Source organism: Aspergillus niger, assembly GCF_000002855.4.
Source record: "Aspergillus niger supercontig An18".
NCBI lineage: Eukaryota > Fungi > Ascomycota > Eurotiomycetes > Eurotiales > Aspergillaceae > Aspergillus > Aspergillus niger.
Window position 1 is genome coordinate 219930 of NT_166533.1, and position 15689 is coordinate 235618.

General features: G+C 51.6%; 6 protein-coding genes and 2 non-coding genes across 8 annotated transcripts; 7 read left to right on the top strand and 1 right to left on the bottom strand.

Annotated features, from left to right (window-relative positions):
• Positions 1-1120: 1120 nt before the first annotated feature.
• Positions 1121-2170, top strand: An18g01130 (uncharacterized protein; the record flags this gene model as incomplete). Its single annotated transcript, XM_001398540.1, has 1 exon — positions 1121-2170. The coding sequence occupies one exon, from the start codon at positions 1121-1123 to the stop codon at positions 2168-2170; it is 1050 nt and encodes a 349-aa protein (XP_001398577.1).
• Positions 2171-2519: 349 nt separating this feature from the next.
• On the top strand, positions 2520-3551 carry An18g01140 (uncharacterized protein; the record flags this gene model as incomplete). Its single annotated transcript, XM_001398541.1, has 1 exon — positions 2520-3551. The coding sequence occupies one exon, from the start codon at positions 2520-2522 to the stop codon at positions 3549-3551; it is 1032 nt and encodes a 343-aa protein (XP_001398578.1).
• An 891-nt stretch (positions 3552-4442) lies between these two features.
• On the top strand, positions 4443-6386 carry An18g01150 (uncharacterized protein; the record flags this gene model as incomplete). The annotated part of the gene is made up of 3 exons (XM_001398542.3): positions 4443-4867; positions 4941-6059; positions 6116-6386. 3 exons carry the CDS (start codon positions 4443-4445, stop codon positions 6384-6386), a joined length of 1815 nt encoding a protein of 604 aa, XP_001398579.3.
• Positions 6387-6664: 278 nt separating this feature from the next.
• tRNA-His (GTG) lies at positions 6665-6748 on the top strand. The gene has a single exon. It is a non-coding gene; the product is annotated as a tRNA-His (tRNA).
• Positions 6749-7497: 749 nt separating this feature from the next.
• An18g01170 (uncharacterized protein) lies at positions 7498-9709 on the top strand (the record flags this gene model as incomplete). Its single annotated transcript, XM_001398543.3, has 6 exons — positions 7498-7567; positions 7627-7740; positions 7790-8059; positions 8110-8955; positions 9009-9091; positions 9140-9709. The coding sequence occupies 6 exons, from the start codon at positions 7498-7500 to the stop codon at positions 9707-9709; spliced, it is 1953 nt and encodes a 650-aa protein (XP_001398580.1).
• An 884-nt stretch (positions 9710-10593) lies between these two features.
• Positions 10594-12252, top strand: An18g01180 (uncharacterized protein; the record flags this gene model as incomplete). Its single annotated transcript, XM_059745581.1, has 2 exons — positions 10594-12169; positions 12233-12252. 2 exons carry the CDS (start codon positions 10594-10596, stop codon positions 12250-12252), a joined length of 1596 nt encoding a protein of 531 aa, XP_059604974.1.
• Positions 12253-12603: 351 nt separating this feature from the next.
• Positions 12604-12675, bottom strand: tRNA-Ala (AGC). Its single transcript has one exon. It is a non-coding gene; the product is annotated as a tRNA-Ala (tRNA).
• An 889-nt stretch (positions 12676-13564) lies between these two features.
• Positions 13565-15634, top strand: An18g01200 (uncharacterized protein; the record flags this gene model as incomplete). The annotated part of the gene is made up of 8 exons (XM_059745582.1): positions 13565-13603; positions 13696-13888; positions 13948-14077; positions 14134-14329; positions 14417-14543; positions 14598-14842; positions 14914-15185; positions 15253-15634. The coding sequence occupies 8 exons, from the start codon at positions 13565-13567 to the stop codon at positions 15632-15634; spliced, it is 1584 nt and encodes a 527-aa protein (XP_059604975.1).
• Positions 15635-15689: the final 55 nt, after the last annotated feature.

The window sequence follows — 15689 nt, forward strand, 5'->3', positions numbered from 1 at the left end:
TAATAGATATAGTATAAGCCTTGCAAATTAAGGTGTAAAAACAGTGGGATCAGTCATGCTATCGATGCGTTGGTGGCGCCTGCGCTTTGTTTATGCATAAATCAGCGTGTTATAGGCCCACAGTTCAGCCATTAGTACACCATAATGCTTCTAGATGGACGAGAATTTACCAAGTATCGACACGATTCCATACATTTCCCTAAATTTCGAGATTTGCCCTTGCGGACTACTTTTTACCAGGGGCATGCTCAGGTGCCTTGCCAGTTGCCAATCCCGAGGCGGCTGCCCAGCCTTCCCAATGCGGTAATGGTCGCGAGCCACTCTGCTGCAATTTGAAGACCTGTCACATCTCCCCAACACCCTCATTGACTGGCCTATCTTCAAACCTAGTGGCCATATCTTCCGATGCGCAGCCGGGATGTAGTTTCCTGCAAGGATCTCATCAAACGCACTGATGTTCTCACGAGCAAGCAGAGACACCATTATCCAGAATGATTCCCTGATGACTACGACAGATTATAGAAGACCCCGGCAGGCTGACAGACTGACGAAATAACGTCAAGCCCCAAGAGGAGCCATGTGTAACGATGAGATAAGATGACATACAATTAGGAGGCACCATCTCATCAGCCCCGTGGCAACTGACCAAGTGGAGAGAGAGGGCATCACATATCGATCAATGGCCGCAATCAGGCTTCACAGCCGCATGCTACTTCATCCCAACATTCCAGAGACAAATCCGAGGCACACTTTATTCCCAACAAGAAGCGACCTTCATGTGTCAAGGATCTCCAGTTGAGTCAAGCGCTGAGCCGTTACGCCAACCAACGACGGGCCTTCTTTTCGAGGGATCTGCAAAGCCGCGGCGATTTCCCCTCGTTAAGCGGCTTAACGAACCCCCAAACTTAACCCGTTCAGAACATCTGATGCCCACATGAACCACTCCCCGGATTCTCAATCACATGCGATCAACATGAGGAACTTGCCTTTGCGTTCGGAGATGGCCTCCCGCTGCAGTGTGAAAATCCCGGCCCTCCAGCCCTATATAGCCATCCACCCCCTCCTCACCCCACAGGGATATCCTCGCAAATGAGTTGAGCACCACCCTACCTCTCCCATCATGAGCGGTACACACCCTAATCCCAAGGATTCGATGAAGTCCACCTGGCGCCGGCTGGATCGCGCCGAGTGGACCATCTATCACTGGTTCTACGAGATCCTCGGTGTGCACCCCGAACACCTTGACAAGGAGGTCCCCGTGCACCAAAAGACCGAGAAGATCCCCTACATGAGAACATGGTCCCAGCATGTTTGGATCCTCTACCACGCCTTCATCCCCCTCGCCGTCCACCACGTCTACGTCTCGTACACAGGCCAGAATTTTACCCCCGTGGGCGCCTTCTTCTTCTACTCCATCGCCTTCAAGCTCATCGCCATCCACCAACTCCAAGTCATGCGCCGCATGGGCCACGTTCTCGGCTTCCTAGACGGCGACCAGCACGGCCGTGACGGCGTCCCGGACGTCGGGGTAGCCAAGGTCGTCCGGTCCCTGATATCGACATCAACCTTCCGACCCATCATGACCGTCTTCCTCAGTTACCGAGTCAGTCAAGCACCGGCACAGATGAGCTGGGGATGGCTACCGCTCGAGATCGGGCTATACGGAATCATCCTCGACTTCTGGTTCTACTGGTACCATCGACTGATGCACGACGTGGGCAGTCTCTGGAAATATCACCGGACGCATCATCTTACCAAACACCCCAACCCGCTTCTCACCCTGTATGCGGACACGGAGCAGGAGTTCTTCGATATCGCAGGCATCCCGCTGATGACGTACTTCAGTATGCGGCTGATGGGGATGCCGATGGGGTTCTATGAGTGGTGGATCTGTCATCAGTATGTGGTGTTCACGGAGTTGGCGGGCCATAGTGGATTGAGGATGCATGCGTCGCCGCCGTCAACGCTGGATTGGTTGTTGAGGTTGATTGGGGCGGAGTTGGTGATTGAGGATCATGACTTGCATCATCGGAAGGGGTGGAAGAAGAGTCATAATTATGGGAAGCAGACTAGGCTGTGGGATAAGATCTTTGGAACGTGCCATGAGCGAATTGAGAGTCGGGAGGGAAATGTGGATTATGATAATACGGTTAGGATGCCGATCTTTTAGTGTGTGGGGGAGTAGAAGGGAGGATTGTTGGGGATGAAGGTTGTATTTATGGATGACGGGAAAGTTTGGTGATTTATTGTCCATTTTGCGGGAGTTGTATATAATGATGATGTCTATGGGATGGAGAAGTTATGAATATAATGCCTTGTTTTGTTTAAGATACCATCCAGGCTCGACATGGGGTGCAGGAACTAGATAGATAGTCGATAGAAAATCAGGGGCACTGCCCCGCATGCCTCCGCAAGCGAAGACCACCAAAATAGCCGCGCAGTCATCACATCCCAGTGATCAGATTCATCAACATTCCAAGATTCCATCAGATCACATCACCTGATCAGCATACTGCACAATGACATCCCAGCGAATTCACCTCATCGGACTAGGAAGCATCGGGACTCTGATCGCTCACTCGCTTCGCTCCCTCCCCGCACCCCCGCCCATAACGATTTTACTCCATCGCGAATCAGCATACCAAGACTTTCTCTCTGGGGGGAGCAAGCTGCGTCTCCAAATTGGAGAAGACGGGCCAACGCAAGAGACCACCGGGTACGACGCCGAACTCCTACAGGGGGAATCACCCATCCAGCACCTAATTGTAGCGGTCAAGGCGAGCGCAACCATCCCCGCTCTCAGATCGATCCAGCACCGGCTCGGACGGCATTCCGTGATCTGTCTCTTCCAAAATGGCCTAGGGCAAATCGAAGAGCTCAATGAGCGCCTATTCACGGACCCGCTTACACGACCGACCTACATGTTTGGCATTATGCGCCATGGGGTCTACATAAAAGCGCCGTTTGAAGCCGTGCTGGCGGGGCTGACCGGATCATGCGCTCTGGGGATCGTCAACAATGACCAACAGGCATCCTCATTATCTGCTTCTTCGACAGCATCCGCCCAATCTCGATTTCTCATTAACCGGCTGGTCGAAGCACCGATCGTCCGAAGCTCCGAACTGCCATGGATGGAGCTCCACCAGGCCCAGCTGCTGAAACTCGCGACCAACTGCGTGGTCAATCCACTGACGGCATTGCTGGACGTGCGGAACGGCTCGCTGTTAGCTAACTCCGAGCTGCAGGAGATGCGACGTCAACTTCTCCAGGAGATCTCGCTGGTGTTCCGTCGTCTTCCGGAGTTTCAGGGTCTGCCCGATGTGGAGGAACAATTCTCGGTGGCCAGACTCGAGGAGCAGTTGATCGGGAACATTGAGAAGACAGCCAGTAATTCCAGCAGTATGCGCGAGGATGTACGAGCAGGTCGAGCGACAGAGATTGCATATATCAATGGATGGATAGTGCGACGGGGCCAGCAGTTGGGGCTGGACTGTCCTACGAATCGGTGCCTGACCCAGCTCATTCTGGCTAAGAGTAGCCAAGGGCGCTAAGCCGGCGAGAATTTGGTGTGGGAAGGGGGCACTGGGTCCAAATCAAACAAGCATAAGCCCAGCAGGCTGAATGGCCCACAGTCCGTTTTCAGTCCGCGGTATCAGGGTTAGACCAGCAATAAACCAGCAATCGCTAGATAGCTACTACTCTGCTTCTCATGAGCATACTAGTATGCCACAGATCCAGATATGTCTTGGATAAATGATAGTCAGGGGTCATTGATGGATCGTTTGTCCAAATTGAGCAGTGTGTCCTTCAGCGTCAGGCACCTGGGGGCCATTGGGCATGGCGTCCACTACTAGAAGCGGATCGATAGTACCAGACTGGTCTCGCGGGCGGATCGAACCAGGCGAAAATTCTATGCAAATCCTGCAAAAAGATTTGCAGGCCTGACTAATGACTCGTGCGCATGACGTCAGGGAGGCGGAGTCTGGGGCTTGGCGTTCGAGGGGCTCTGCGTGGTGTGCCTCAGGCAGAGTTCACTCTACCCCTCAGAACTCTGGCAAACATCAGGAATATCCACGAGATATGCCATCTGCTCATTCAATTGCTACCAGGAAAGTCATCTACACCCCGTTCAAGCAGACTTCCGCCTGGGATCTCCTCCTGGCAAGCCCCCGATGATCATTCAATCGGCAATCGCAATGAGGAATGGCAGCCGTTCGCGGTGGGTCTCCCGAGTGCAGGACGGATAAATCGGATGCTGGCCTAGGGTGCCACACCAGTGGAGGCAAGCAAGCTGTTTTCGTTTATTATTCAGGCTAGACCCCCATCGCTCAGCCTTTGTCTGTCCCTGTTGGTCCCTTTGCGTGCAAGCACATCCTGTTATCCCTGGCTTCAGGGCCCGTCGTCCAGATCAGACCAGATCCTGCTCCCTGCTGGCTGCCAATATGTCTCCCATCGACGAGCAACTAGAGATGGCGGAGGTCGATGCTCGGCCCCATACTAATGGCGCGAGCAAGGAGGAAGGCCTCGAGAGGCCATCATCCTCAGGTACCACTGGCTCGACCGGTTACAGTAGCTCGCTTGAATACAATCCCCAGCTGCACACCCTTCATTCGCGGAACACCGAACTCGATCTAGAGCGTCATCGCACGGCCACTTCCCATGCCCTAAGCAGGATCGAAACCCAGCGGCTTCAGCATCAGTTGACCGTGGGTGAAAGTGTCAAGTCTCGCGCCTCCCGCACGCCTTTGCCTCGTATGGGCGCCAACAAGGATTACCCACCACCTCTTCCCGATCGCGAGGACTACGTCGTCGAGTTTGACGGTCCAGAAGATCCTTTATACCCTCAGAACTGGGAATTGGGGACGAAGTATGCCTTTCCAACCCTGTCGCGCATGAAAGACATGTTGGTCGACCGAATACTGACTTATGTTCTCGCCTAGGATTTACATTAGCGCCATCCTCGCCTTCACCAGTATCTGCAGTACCTTCGATTCCGCTATCTTTAGTTCCTCTACCACCAACGTTGCGCGGGTATTCGGTGTAGGTATTGAAGTCGCCACCCTGTCGAGTTCGTTGTATATCTGCGGTTATGCGTCCGGTCCCCTGGTGTGGGCTCCCCTTTCCGAGCTGAAGGGACGGAAGCCACCCATTGTGGTGGCTATGTTGGGATTCGGTATCTTCAACACCGCTGTCGCCGTCGCCAAGGACCTGCAGACGATCATGATCTGTCGCTTCTTCTGTGGTGTCTTTGGCAGTTGTCCGCTGGCGGTTGTGGCTGCCGTTTTCTCCGATATCTATAACAACCGCACTCGTGGTGTTGCCATTGCCATGTTTTCCAGCACAGTGTTCTTGGGTCCGCTTCTGGCTCCGTTTATCGGTGGTTTCATTAATACGTCGTACCTGGGTTGGCGCTGGACCGCCTACATCCCCGCGTTCATGGGCTATGCCGCCTTCGTGTTGAACATGTTCTTCCTGAAGGAATCCTATCCGCCGATCATCCTGGTCTCGAAGGCTTCAGAACTGCGCCGTCGCACCAAGAACTGGGGCATCCACGCCAAACAGGAGGAAATCGAGGTTGACTTGCGGGAGTTGCTGGTGAATAACTTTTCCCGTCCCCTTCGGTTGCTCTTTGGCGAGCCATTGATTCTGGCGGTGACGATTTACCTCAGTTTCATCTATGGCCTGTTGTACTGCTTCTTGACAGCCTACACACTCGTCTTCCAGGGCGTGTACGGTATGTCTGCTGGAGTTGGCGGATTGACGTTGTTTGGCATGGTGGTCGGTTTGTTCATTGCGGCCTCTTATATCATTTTCGCCAGTCGCGGGTACAACAAGAAGTTGGAAGCGAATGGGGGCATTCCCGTCCCTGAATGGCGTCTGCCGCCTGTGATTATCGGTGGTGCGCTCTTCGCTGGAGGACTATTCTGGTTCGGTTGGACCGGATTCACGAAGAGTATCCATTGGATTGTACCCACACTGAGTGGATTGTTCACTGGACTTGGTCTGTTGATCATCTTCATCCAGTTGTTTAACTATCTGATCGACACCTACCTTATGTTGTAAGTTGCCTTGCCTTACTCGTTGTTAGTGGACCCTGTTCTAATCATCATTCCAGTGCCGCATCGGCTATCGCAGCGAACACCTTCTGTCGTTCCCTAGTGGCAGCCAGCTTCCCCCTCTTCTCACGTCAAATGTTTAACAACATGGGCATCCAGTGGGCTGCCACGCTGCTGGGCTGTGTGGCGTCTATCCTGGTGCCCATCCCGGTTGCTTTCTATTTCTATGGTAAAAACCTGAGGAAGCGGAGCAAGTTTGCGCCGTTTTATGACAAGGTTGCTGAGTCTCATGCGGAGGATCCAGTGGAGAACGGAGTCGCGGAGCACTAAACGCTTCCTTAATAAACAAAAGTTTTGCATATAGCTATCTGGGCGGTTGCATTTTTTCCATACCCTGTACATTATTAATGTTAATGTGGATAATCAGAAGACAAGTAATGATCAGACGCGCGTTCCATGTTTCCTAGTAGTCCAGTCCTGTGTTGTTCGGTGTTGAGATGTTGTTGGCCGCAGATGCTACAGGACCCAGTTGCTTGCTTATTCCTTTACCGCCATGCCTGCAAGTCTCACTTCTGTAGGTAATAAAATCAGCGGATTTATGTAATCAAGGTGCTGTAGTGTAGTGGTCATCATGAAACGTTGTGGTTTTCCGCAGCGCCGTTTCGACCTGGGTTCGATTCCCAGCAGCGCCAAAACTGGCGACTGGCTTGATTACTTCTTTTTACATTTTTTTGTTTAGATTAGCGACACTTTCGTGCTCTATTCCCCCTTTCCTTTGCTTTTATACTCATTGTTCCCATTGTACGTGTTACACTGGGTGTTCTTGCTCAATCGTACAATATATGCCAGCTGGTCTTCATCTAGCCATTTGCTTAATACAAGGACGACGACAAGCGAGATTATTTTCACTTCGCATACTTATAGTCGCAGCTTTGTCTTGCTATTGCGAGAGTCCTTGCTGCCTAATAATAAACCAGACCCTGAATACACACACACAAAGCTAAATAAACTTCCAGGGCCTCCTCCGCACAGGCATATTCACGTGCACGGCTGGTGCCTGGAGGCCCACTCAAGCTCCGCCAATCAAATCACAACTGGTTCGGCAATTCCCCCAGAGCTCAGGCAGCAGCAGCCACGGGAGCCTCAGGCTGGTGGATTGCACCTCCCAGTAGATCTCCGCCTCACGCTCACCTCTATATAATGATGTTTGTCCCATATTTCTGGTCCTTCTTCTATAAGCATCATATAACAAGAGCCTTCCATCATTCGTGACTACTCTCCCACGCCTCTAATTATCCTGACTGAAATCTGACGACATAATTGCTCTTGTCCGCTACTCCGCTACTCACACTACCTATCATCTCAATTCTACGGGAACTTCCCTCCACTCACTCCCATAGTCTAATACTTCAGCACACTCACACCCCACATTTCACTCACCATGACCGGCCAAGCTTTCAAGGGCTTGGTCATAGCCGTTGCTGGGTCCTTTTCCGGTGGCTACAAACAAGGTGAGCATGTCTGACGTTACTGCCAGAAGCCACATACTGATTTTACTCACTTCAAATAGCAAATCTGAAGACCATCATCCAGCGTCATGGGGGAACTTTCAGCTCAGCAGTGACGGAAGATTGCACTCATCTAGTGACCACCCAAAGGGAAGTGGACAACAAGAGCGTCAAATGTGAGTACCAAGCAGAGCCCTGTCTACACCTTCTGCTGACAATTCTTAGACACGCAGGCTCGCAAGGTCTACACCTGCAACATCGTCTCCTTAGACTGGCTTGTTGAGTCAGACAGTGCAGGAAAGAAGTTGGATGAGAAGAAATTCCTGATGGGCTCCGACATCAAGAAAGACGATGAGCCGGAAAGTCCAAAGAAGCGCACCCTAGAACAGGCTCTGGGAATTAACGAGGATGGCACTACGAAGAAGCTCAAGGACGCACAGACGGTCGGCACCAAACAAATCAATGTTCCTGTCGATGATACATGTCCTCTTCGATGTAAGAGACACCGAATTTGGATAGCCTAAAGGGAAAGCTAACGTGAATAGTGACCTTCACCGTGTACATTGATCCCACAGGCCTCATCTGGGATGCGACACTCAATCAGACGAGTGCGACCAACAATAACAACAAATTCTACCGCATTCAGCTTCTCCACAGAAACAACGAATTCAGGACTTGGACCCACTGGGGTCGGGTAGGCGAACATGGACAACACGCTTTGCTGGGTGGTGGCGGCTTAGATGAGGCAGAGTATGAGTTCAAGAAAAAGTTCAAGGACAAGTCCGGCTTGACCTGGGAAAATCGCTTGGATCCACCAAAGAAGGGTAAATACACCTTCATTGAAAAGAACTATGAAGAGGACACGGAAGACGAAGACGAGGACGAAGACAAAGTCGTCGCGAAGAAACCCACCAAGCCCAAGGCAGAGGAAGTGAAATGCACCTTATCAGCACCCGTCCAGGACCTCGTGTCATTCATCTTCAACAAGGATTTTTTTCAGTCCACCATGGCTTCCATGTCCTACGACGCTCAGAAATTACCCTTGGGGAAGCTGAGCAAGCGTACTCTCCAGAACGGTTTTCAGGCACTGAAGGATCTGTCAGAGCTTATTGCTAATCCTGCCCTGGCAAGTACAAAGTACGATACTAGCTTTACTGCTGCAGTGGAGCATCTCAGCAACCTATACTTTACCGTGATTCCGCATGCATTCGGACGCAACAGACCCCCGGTGTTGAACAACGACAATCTACTCAAGAGAGAGATCGAACTGCTGGAGGCATTGACCGACATGGAAGTTGCGAACAGTATCATGAAAGATGCCAGAAACACCGATACAGTCCACCCTCTGGACCGTCAGTTCCAGGGCTTGAATATGCAAGAGATGACGCCATGTACGTCTGGTCCCTGTAGCCTTGCCCCGTTGACTAGTACTAACTCTAAGCAGTGGAACACACATCTACCGAATTCATCGAGCTGGCCAACTACCTCAACCAGTCTCGCGGTCACACCCACGGCGTTCAATACAAGGTTCGTATCTGATGCACCATTTTTAATGAACCAAGTTAACCGTAACAGGTCATAAACATCTTCCGCATCGAGCGCCAAGGCGAGAAAGACCGGTTCCAATCATCCATGTACTCCAATATCCAAAACTCCTGTCGCCGTCTCCTGTGGCACGGTTCTCGCAGCACCAATTTTGGTGGTATCTTAAGCCAGGGTCTACGTATTGCACCGCCCGAGGCCCCCGTCAGCGGGTACATGTTTGGCAAAGGTGTCTACTTTGCGGATATGTCGACCAAGTCAGCGGGTTACTGTTTCTCTTGGGGGAGTGGAAACAGGGGTCTGCTCCTTCTTTGTGACGTTGAGGTCGGCAATCCCATGTATGAGCGGGACACTGCAAGCTTCAACGCGGGCCAAGAAGCTAAAGCGGAGGCCAAAATTGCCACTCTTGGTCGTGGTCGCTCGATCCCTGGTGGATGGAAGGACGCTGGCTGTGTCAATGAAGATCTGAAGGGGGTGTTGATGCCCGATGTGCGGATGCCGACCACTAATTCTAACTCGAGGGGGCTGATGTACAATGAGTACATTGTGTACGATGTGGCTCAGATCCAGCAGAAGTATCTGTTCCATGTCGACATGCGGTAGACTGCTCTTTGTTCTGGATTTTGGACTCACGGTATGGCGCATATATCAGCTTAGCGGCGGCATTTGGGGCGGGTTATGGCGTTCAGCGAATTCTCTGGATTTAATTTATGATTTACAGGCCCGGAATTAGGGGCTATGTTTTAGCTGACGCACATGCATAGCTAGCATATCACATGGCAAGCTCGATCGGGTATAATAATATGAATTTGATTCTTCTTAGCTGACAAGTATGAATCATCTCACGACATCGGAGCAACAGAGGCAGGGTCAAGTGTGTCTAGGATCCATCTCAATATCGAAGATCCTTCAGGAGGAAGAGGAGAAAGATAGGGCACGTAGGCAGCAGCAGCAAAGGATCTGGAGGGTGTCTGGCTACAGTAAATATCTCCACAAATTATAATCCCCGTTACAAGTTAGGTATGCAGTCCAGCCAACACACGATCGAGTTTGTTGACTAGGGCCCACCGACGATCCTCCTCATCCATAGTACTGTCTCCACCGATGATCCTCTCCCCCCTATGAAGACTTAGAAGGCTGCTTAACCGGCCGAGATAGGCATTCGTGAGAGGAAAACATCCTGGAAAGCACAAGCAAATGACAGCTAGATTAGAGAATTTAACAAGAAGAAAAGCACGCATGCGGTTCAGTGAGGGGTGAATGGGGATAACACATAGAATTGCAAAGGAATATATTGAAGAATCAGTCTTATTGGATGGCCTGGTTTTACATGCATCTGCCCCAAAGCCGATTCCAGCCTGCATGAGAAGGATTCGGGCGCTTATAAATGAGCCGGGGTCACCGAGCATTTAAGAACTACTACTCTCCATCCCCTCACCCACATCCCTTACCGCAACCCCGCAAAGCGAATCTCATCCTCTCTCATTATGCTGGTCTACCTTACCAACTTCTTCATAGCATGGCTCGCCTACTTTTGGCAGCCGAAGAAGCAACCCTGCGGTAGTTTAACCCTGCCACATATCCCCGGGGTTGACATCATATCCATGACGCGCCAAGAGGTCCATAACTACAGCGTAGCAACCTCCCCGCCATACAATCTCGCAGACGTACACAATCTTGACTTCTGCAACGTATCCGTCACTCTGACTCACCCTGGTGAAGATGACACCGTCTCCGTCTCCGTCTGGCTCCCCCTAAACAACTGGAACGGCCGTTTCCAGGCTACTGGTGGCGGCGGCCTCGCAGCCGGTATCATTGGCTTGGCCCCAGCTCACCCAGTCAGCCAGGGCTACGCAACAGCTGCTACCGATGGCGGACTAACCTTGAATGGAACCAGTAATCCCCAGACGGGGGCCTGGATTCTGCGCCCCGACGGTTCCATCAACACTGCTCTGCTACTGAACTTCGCCCATCGCTCGATCTATGACATGACTATCATCGGGAAGACTCTCACCGAGCGTTTTTACGGATCCCCGCCAAGATACTCCTACTGGAGCGGCTGCTCTACCGGCGGCAGGCAGGGATACTTTGCTGCAGCAAAGTATCCGAATCTCTTCGATGGAGTTCTAGCCGGTGCACCGGCCCTCAATTTCCCACGTTTGATCGGGTATATGTTCTGGCCGCCGGTGCATATGTTCCATTCCGCAGCGCCGCCACAGTGCGTCTTTGACACCTTTTGGAAGGCAATCATAGACGAATGCGATCCACTTGATGGAGCCACGGACGGGTTGATATCGGATTACAATCCACAGAGCTGCCCATTCAAGCCCGAAACACTTGTTGGGCACACGGTAACCTGTCCGGAGATGGGCTCAGATTCCCCAGTGACCATCACAGCCCAGCACGCCACCCTCGTCAAGCAAATCCTGCAGGGCCCTGATCTACAAGATCACCCCGACCTCTGGACAGGCCTTCCACCGGGCGCCTCATTCCGCGGAACGGCAAACACTCAAGTAATCAACGGATCCATCGTCAGGCCCGTCCCCTTCTTCCCCATCATCGGCTGGATTAAGAACTTCGTTTATCGGGACCCGGACTACAACGTATTCGACATGACCTTCGACGACTTCAACACCGCCTACCGCCTCACGCTGGACGGTTACAATGGCATTCTCGGATCGGATGATCTGAATCTCTCTGAGTTTCGTCGTGCAGGGGGGAAGCTATTGACCTGGCACGGGTTGGCGGATGAGTTAATTCCAGCGTCATGGACGAACGCATTCTGGGAGGGGATTGATAAGACGGACGGTGCGGATGTGGATGAGTTCTATCGGGTTTTCCTTGCCCCTGGCCTGGGTCACTGCTCGGCTGGGCATGGACCGAAACCCGTTGATCTGTTGGGCGCATTGGTGCGCTGGGTGGAGGAAGGGATTGCGCCTGATAGGTTGAGTGCGGCGGCTGTCAAGGCGGATGGGAAGGAGGTGACGAGGGAGTTGTGTCGGTATCCGGCGACGCTGGTGTACGATGGGCATGGGGATGTGAATGATGCGGGGAGTTTTTCGTGTAGGCCTCGGGAGGGGTGAGGCTTAGGGAGTTATATAGTATAGATATATACTACGATTGTAGTGGTATTTGTGGGGGCTTAGAAGTGGGACTTCAGTACTAGCTTAAGACTGATTGAGTTGGGATCTAACGGGATAGAAGATGCTTCGGTATTTGATGCTATGAGGCGTTTAACGAACTGGCTAATTTCGGGCTTCAATTTGGTTAACATTGAATGGGTTTACAATAGTGTGCTGGGACACATACTGATACGGATTACTTTGACCACAGAGCTGCGGCACTCAAGCAAGAATTCTCAGTAACTGGGGGAGTATGAAGGAGTAGCATCTCTGGGTAGTGATAGGATGAAGCCTCGATCGTAGAGACAATCTCGGGAGGAGTGGATACAGCAATGGCAAAAGACAACAACAAAGAAAAAAAAAAAACACAAAAAATGGAGCTGCGGGGAATCGAACCCCGGACCTCTCCCATGCTAAGGGAATATTATACCACTAAACCACAGCCCCATTTGATGAAAGACAGGGGTCTACTTTTGCTCTATAACTTAGCTATACTAGCAAAGCAGTGGTCTGAAGTGATAGGTCGTCATGGTGTTAGAAATCCACATGGGGGACAGTTGGTGGTCATAGATTCCTTAGTATAATATGCCTGATTATATGGTTTCTTAGACAGTTGTTGACTGGGATGTTTGGATGTGGACGATGTCGAATGGCATAGTTGTTCAGGTAGGCAACTCATCCAGCGGAAATATATTCCTCGTACCCGTGCTGGCTTCCTCGCGAGGACCAAGGTGGAAAAAACAACATTCCCACTAGAAGCACACTATCCACCACAGATCTACAGTCCAATGCCCTCTCAGAGTACCGAAGTCAGTTGTACAAGCACCAGCGACCGATTTAGTCATGATAATGATGCCTGCCCCTCGACCATCGGGGAGAGTGAAGAGAGCCGGCGACATAACCAACCTGTGATTCAGTACCAACAGATATGATACGAAGATACATTGACCAATACTCACTGCTATCCAAGTGCAGTGCACTCGAGCAGTTCTCAATTACATCACGAACCAGCGAGAACACCGACCTGCCCAGCCAGAGATCCTCACCACTGCGGGGAAGCAGGGTAAGCATCAGCGACAGACAATCCTGCGACAAGACTCAGCTCAGCCACCAAGAAACGCCCGATAATCACAAGGTTCCACACCTGGCTTGCAGAAGCGACCGTAGCAAGATCACGATGGCGTTCTGCAACCTTGATCGGAGGCCGCTTGTCCATGCCACACCAACCACAACGCATACCCGAGAGCTGAGCAGTTGAACTAATGCACCATCCATGCAGCATCTCTGATCGATTGTGGAAGCGATAACGCAGAGACCAATAAAAAATAAATTAATTATGCAACATCGGCACAACCCCTCCTCTAGCTGCCCTACAGTATAAAGCAGACAGAGCTCGCTCTGCTAGCCCCTAGCCCACTTCGCTCCTTGATGCCGTTATGCTCAGCTCCCCCATCGCCACCATGCTAGTCACAATGTGGACGGGGGGCTTTTATTGCCTTTACCAGTGTATATATTTTCTTCGCCGTTCTTACCCGCAAGAGCAAGCGTCCGCCTCTACCTCCCGGTCCTCGACGGAAACCCATCGTGGGTAATCTCTGGGACCTGCCCGATCCAAGCCAGCAGGATTGGCAGCACTGGCTGAAGCACAAGGATCGCTATGGTATGACTGGGTGTTGAACTGACTTGGAAATGTGTGGCATCCTGTCTGACTGCGAAAAGGCCCAATCAGTTCACTCAGCATCATGGGCCAAACCATCATCGTCCTGAACGACGCCCGACTAGCGGTAGAATTACTTGAGTCACGATCGTCGATCCATTCCTCGCGTCCGCAACAACACTTTGCAGAGATGTGAGACAACAAGACCTACATAAGTAGGACCGCACATCAACTAATCAATTGTACAGGGCGGGTTGGAACAACGTCCTCGGAGCGGTGAAGCAGTCCCAGCGCTTCCGAGCAACGCGCAAGAACCTGCATAGGGAGATTGGCTCCAACGTTTCGGTCGCTCGATTCAATGAAATCCAGACAGCGGAGGTGGGTCGGTTTCTACTGAGGGTGCTGGATGCGCCGGATAAGTTGATGAAGCATATACGCAAGTGGGTCGAAACCACCTTCCTCCCATACCCCTTCATCGATCGCGGAGACTAAAGATTAACCACCAGAGAGGCGGGCGCAATCATCCTAAAGGTAGGGTATGGATATACCATCGAACCGCATGATCAAGACCCATTGGTTGATCTGGCCGACAAAGCAATGATGGATTTTTCGATGGCTATGCTTCCAGCCACATGGGCAGTGGACTTTTTCCTACCCCGTAAGCCATAGCCCGCAGTCATACAGAGACAAGCCAGACTAATTGGATTATCAGTGAAGTATCTTCCATCTTGGTTTCCAGGCACAGAATTTATGAAGATCGCACAACGCTATCGAAAGAATGTCACGGCATTTAGCGATATCCCATACGCATTCGTGAAGGAACAAATGCGCACTGGCCGCTTTGTTCCCTCTTTTCTCTCCAACCTCCTCGAGAGCAGTGACCTAGAGCCTGGATCCGAAGAAGAGAACACGGTCAAGTGGTCGGCTGGATCGCTTTACGCTGGGGGTGCAGATACGGTAAGGAGCGCTTGCCTTGTGCTGATTCGATCCGACATGCATACAATGCCGTACTAACAATTCATCAACAGACCGTATCCTCCATAGCCAGCTTCTTCCTCGCAATGGCTCTCTTCCCCGAAGTGCAGCGCAAGGCGCAGCAGGAACTCGACACGGTGATTGGAACAGATCGACTGCCGCAGTACGCGGACCGGGAACAATTACCTTATATCAATGCGTTAGTCAAAGAGACGTTCCGATGGCATCCAGTGGTACCCATGAGCCTCACCCACACCTCAACCGCCGATGATGTATGCGAGGGTTACTTTATCCCTAAGGGGTCATCAGTTCTTGCCAATATATGGTCAGTCCCCCTTTCACCCTATGACCCATACATTTTACCACCAATTAACACTAGTGAAATCATATAGGGCATTCACCCACGACCCAGCAGCCTACCACGACCCCATGACCTTCAAACCCGAACGATTCCTCAGCCCAAAGCCAGAGCGAGATCCTCACTTCCTTGTGTTCGGGTTCGGTCGACGAGTCTGTCCGGGGCGGACTCTGGCTGATGTGAACGTGTATCTCACTGTCGCTCAGGCACTTGCTGTGTTTGAGATCTCGAAGCCAGTGAAAAACGGGAAAGTTAAGGATGTTCAGCCGGAATTTCTGCCCGGTGTCATCAGCCATCCTGCGCCGTTTGATGTGTCTATTCGGCCGAGGAGCGCGAAGCATTTGGAATTACTTCGGTCGTTGGAGCAAAAGTATCCTTGGGAGAAGAGTAATGCGGAGGATCTGAAGAATATCTAGTATTAGGGTAGGAGGGTGGTGGTGAAGATGGTTTCGTGGTTGGGGAAGCCGGAAT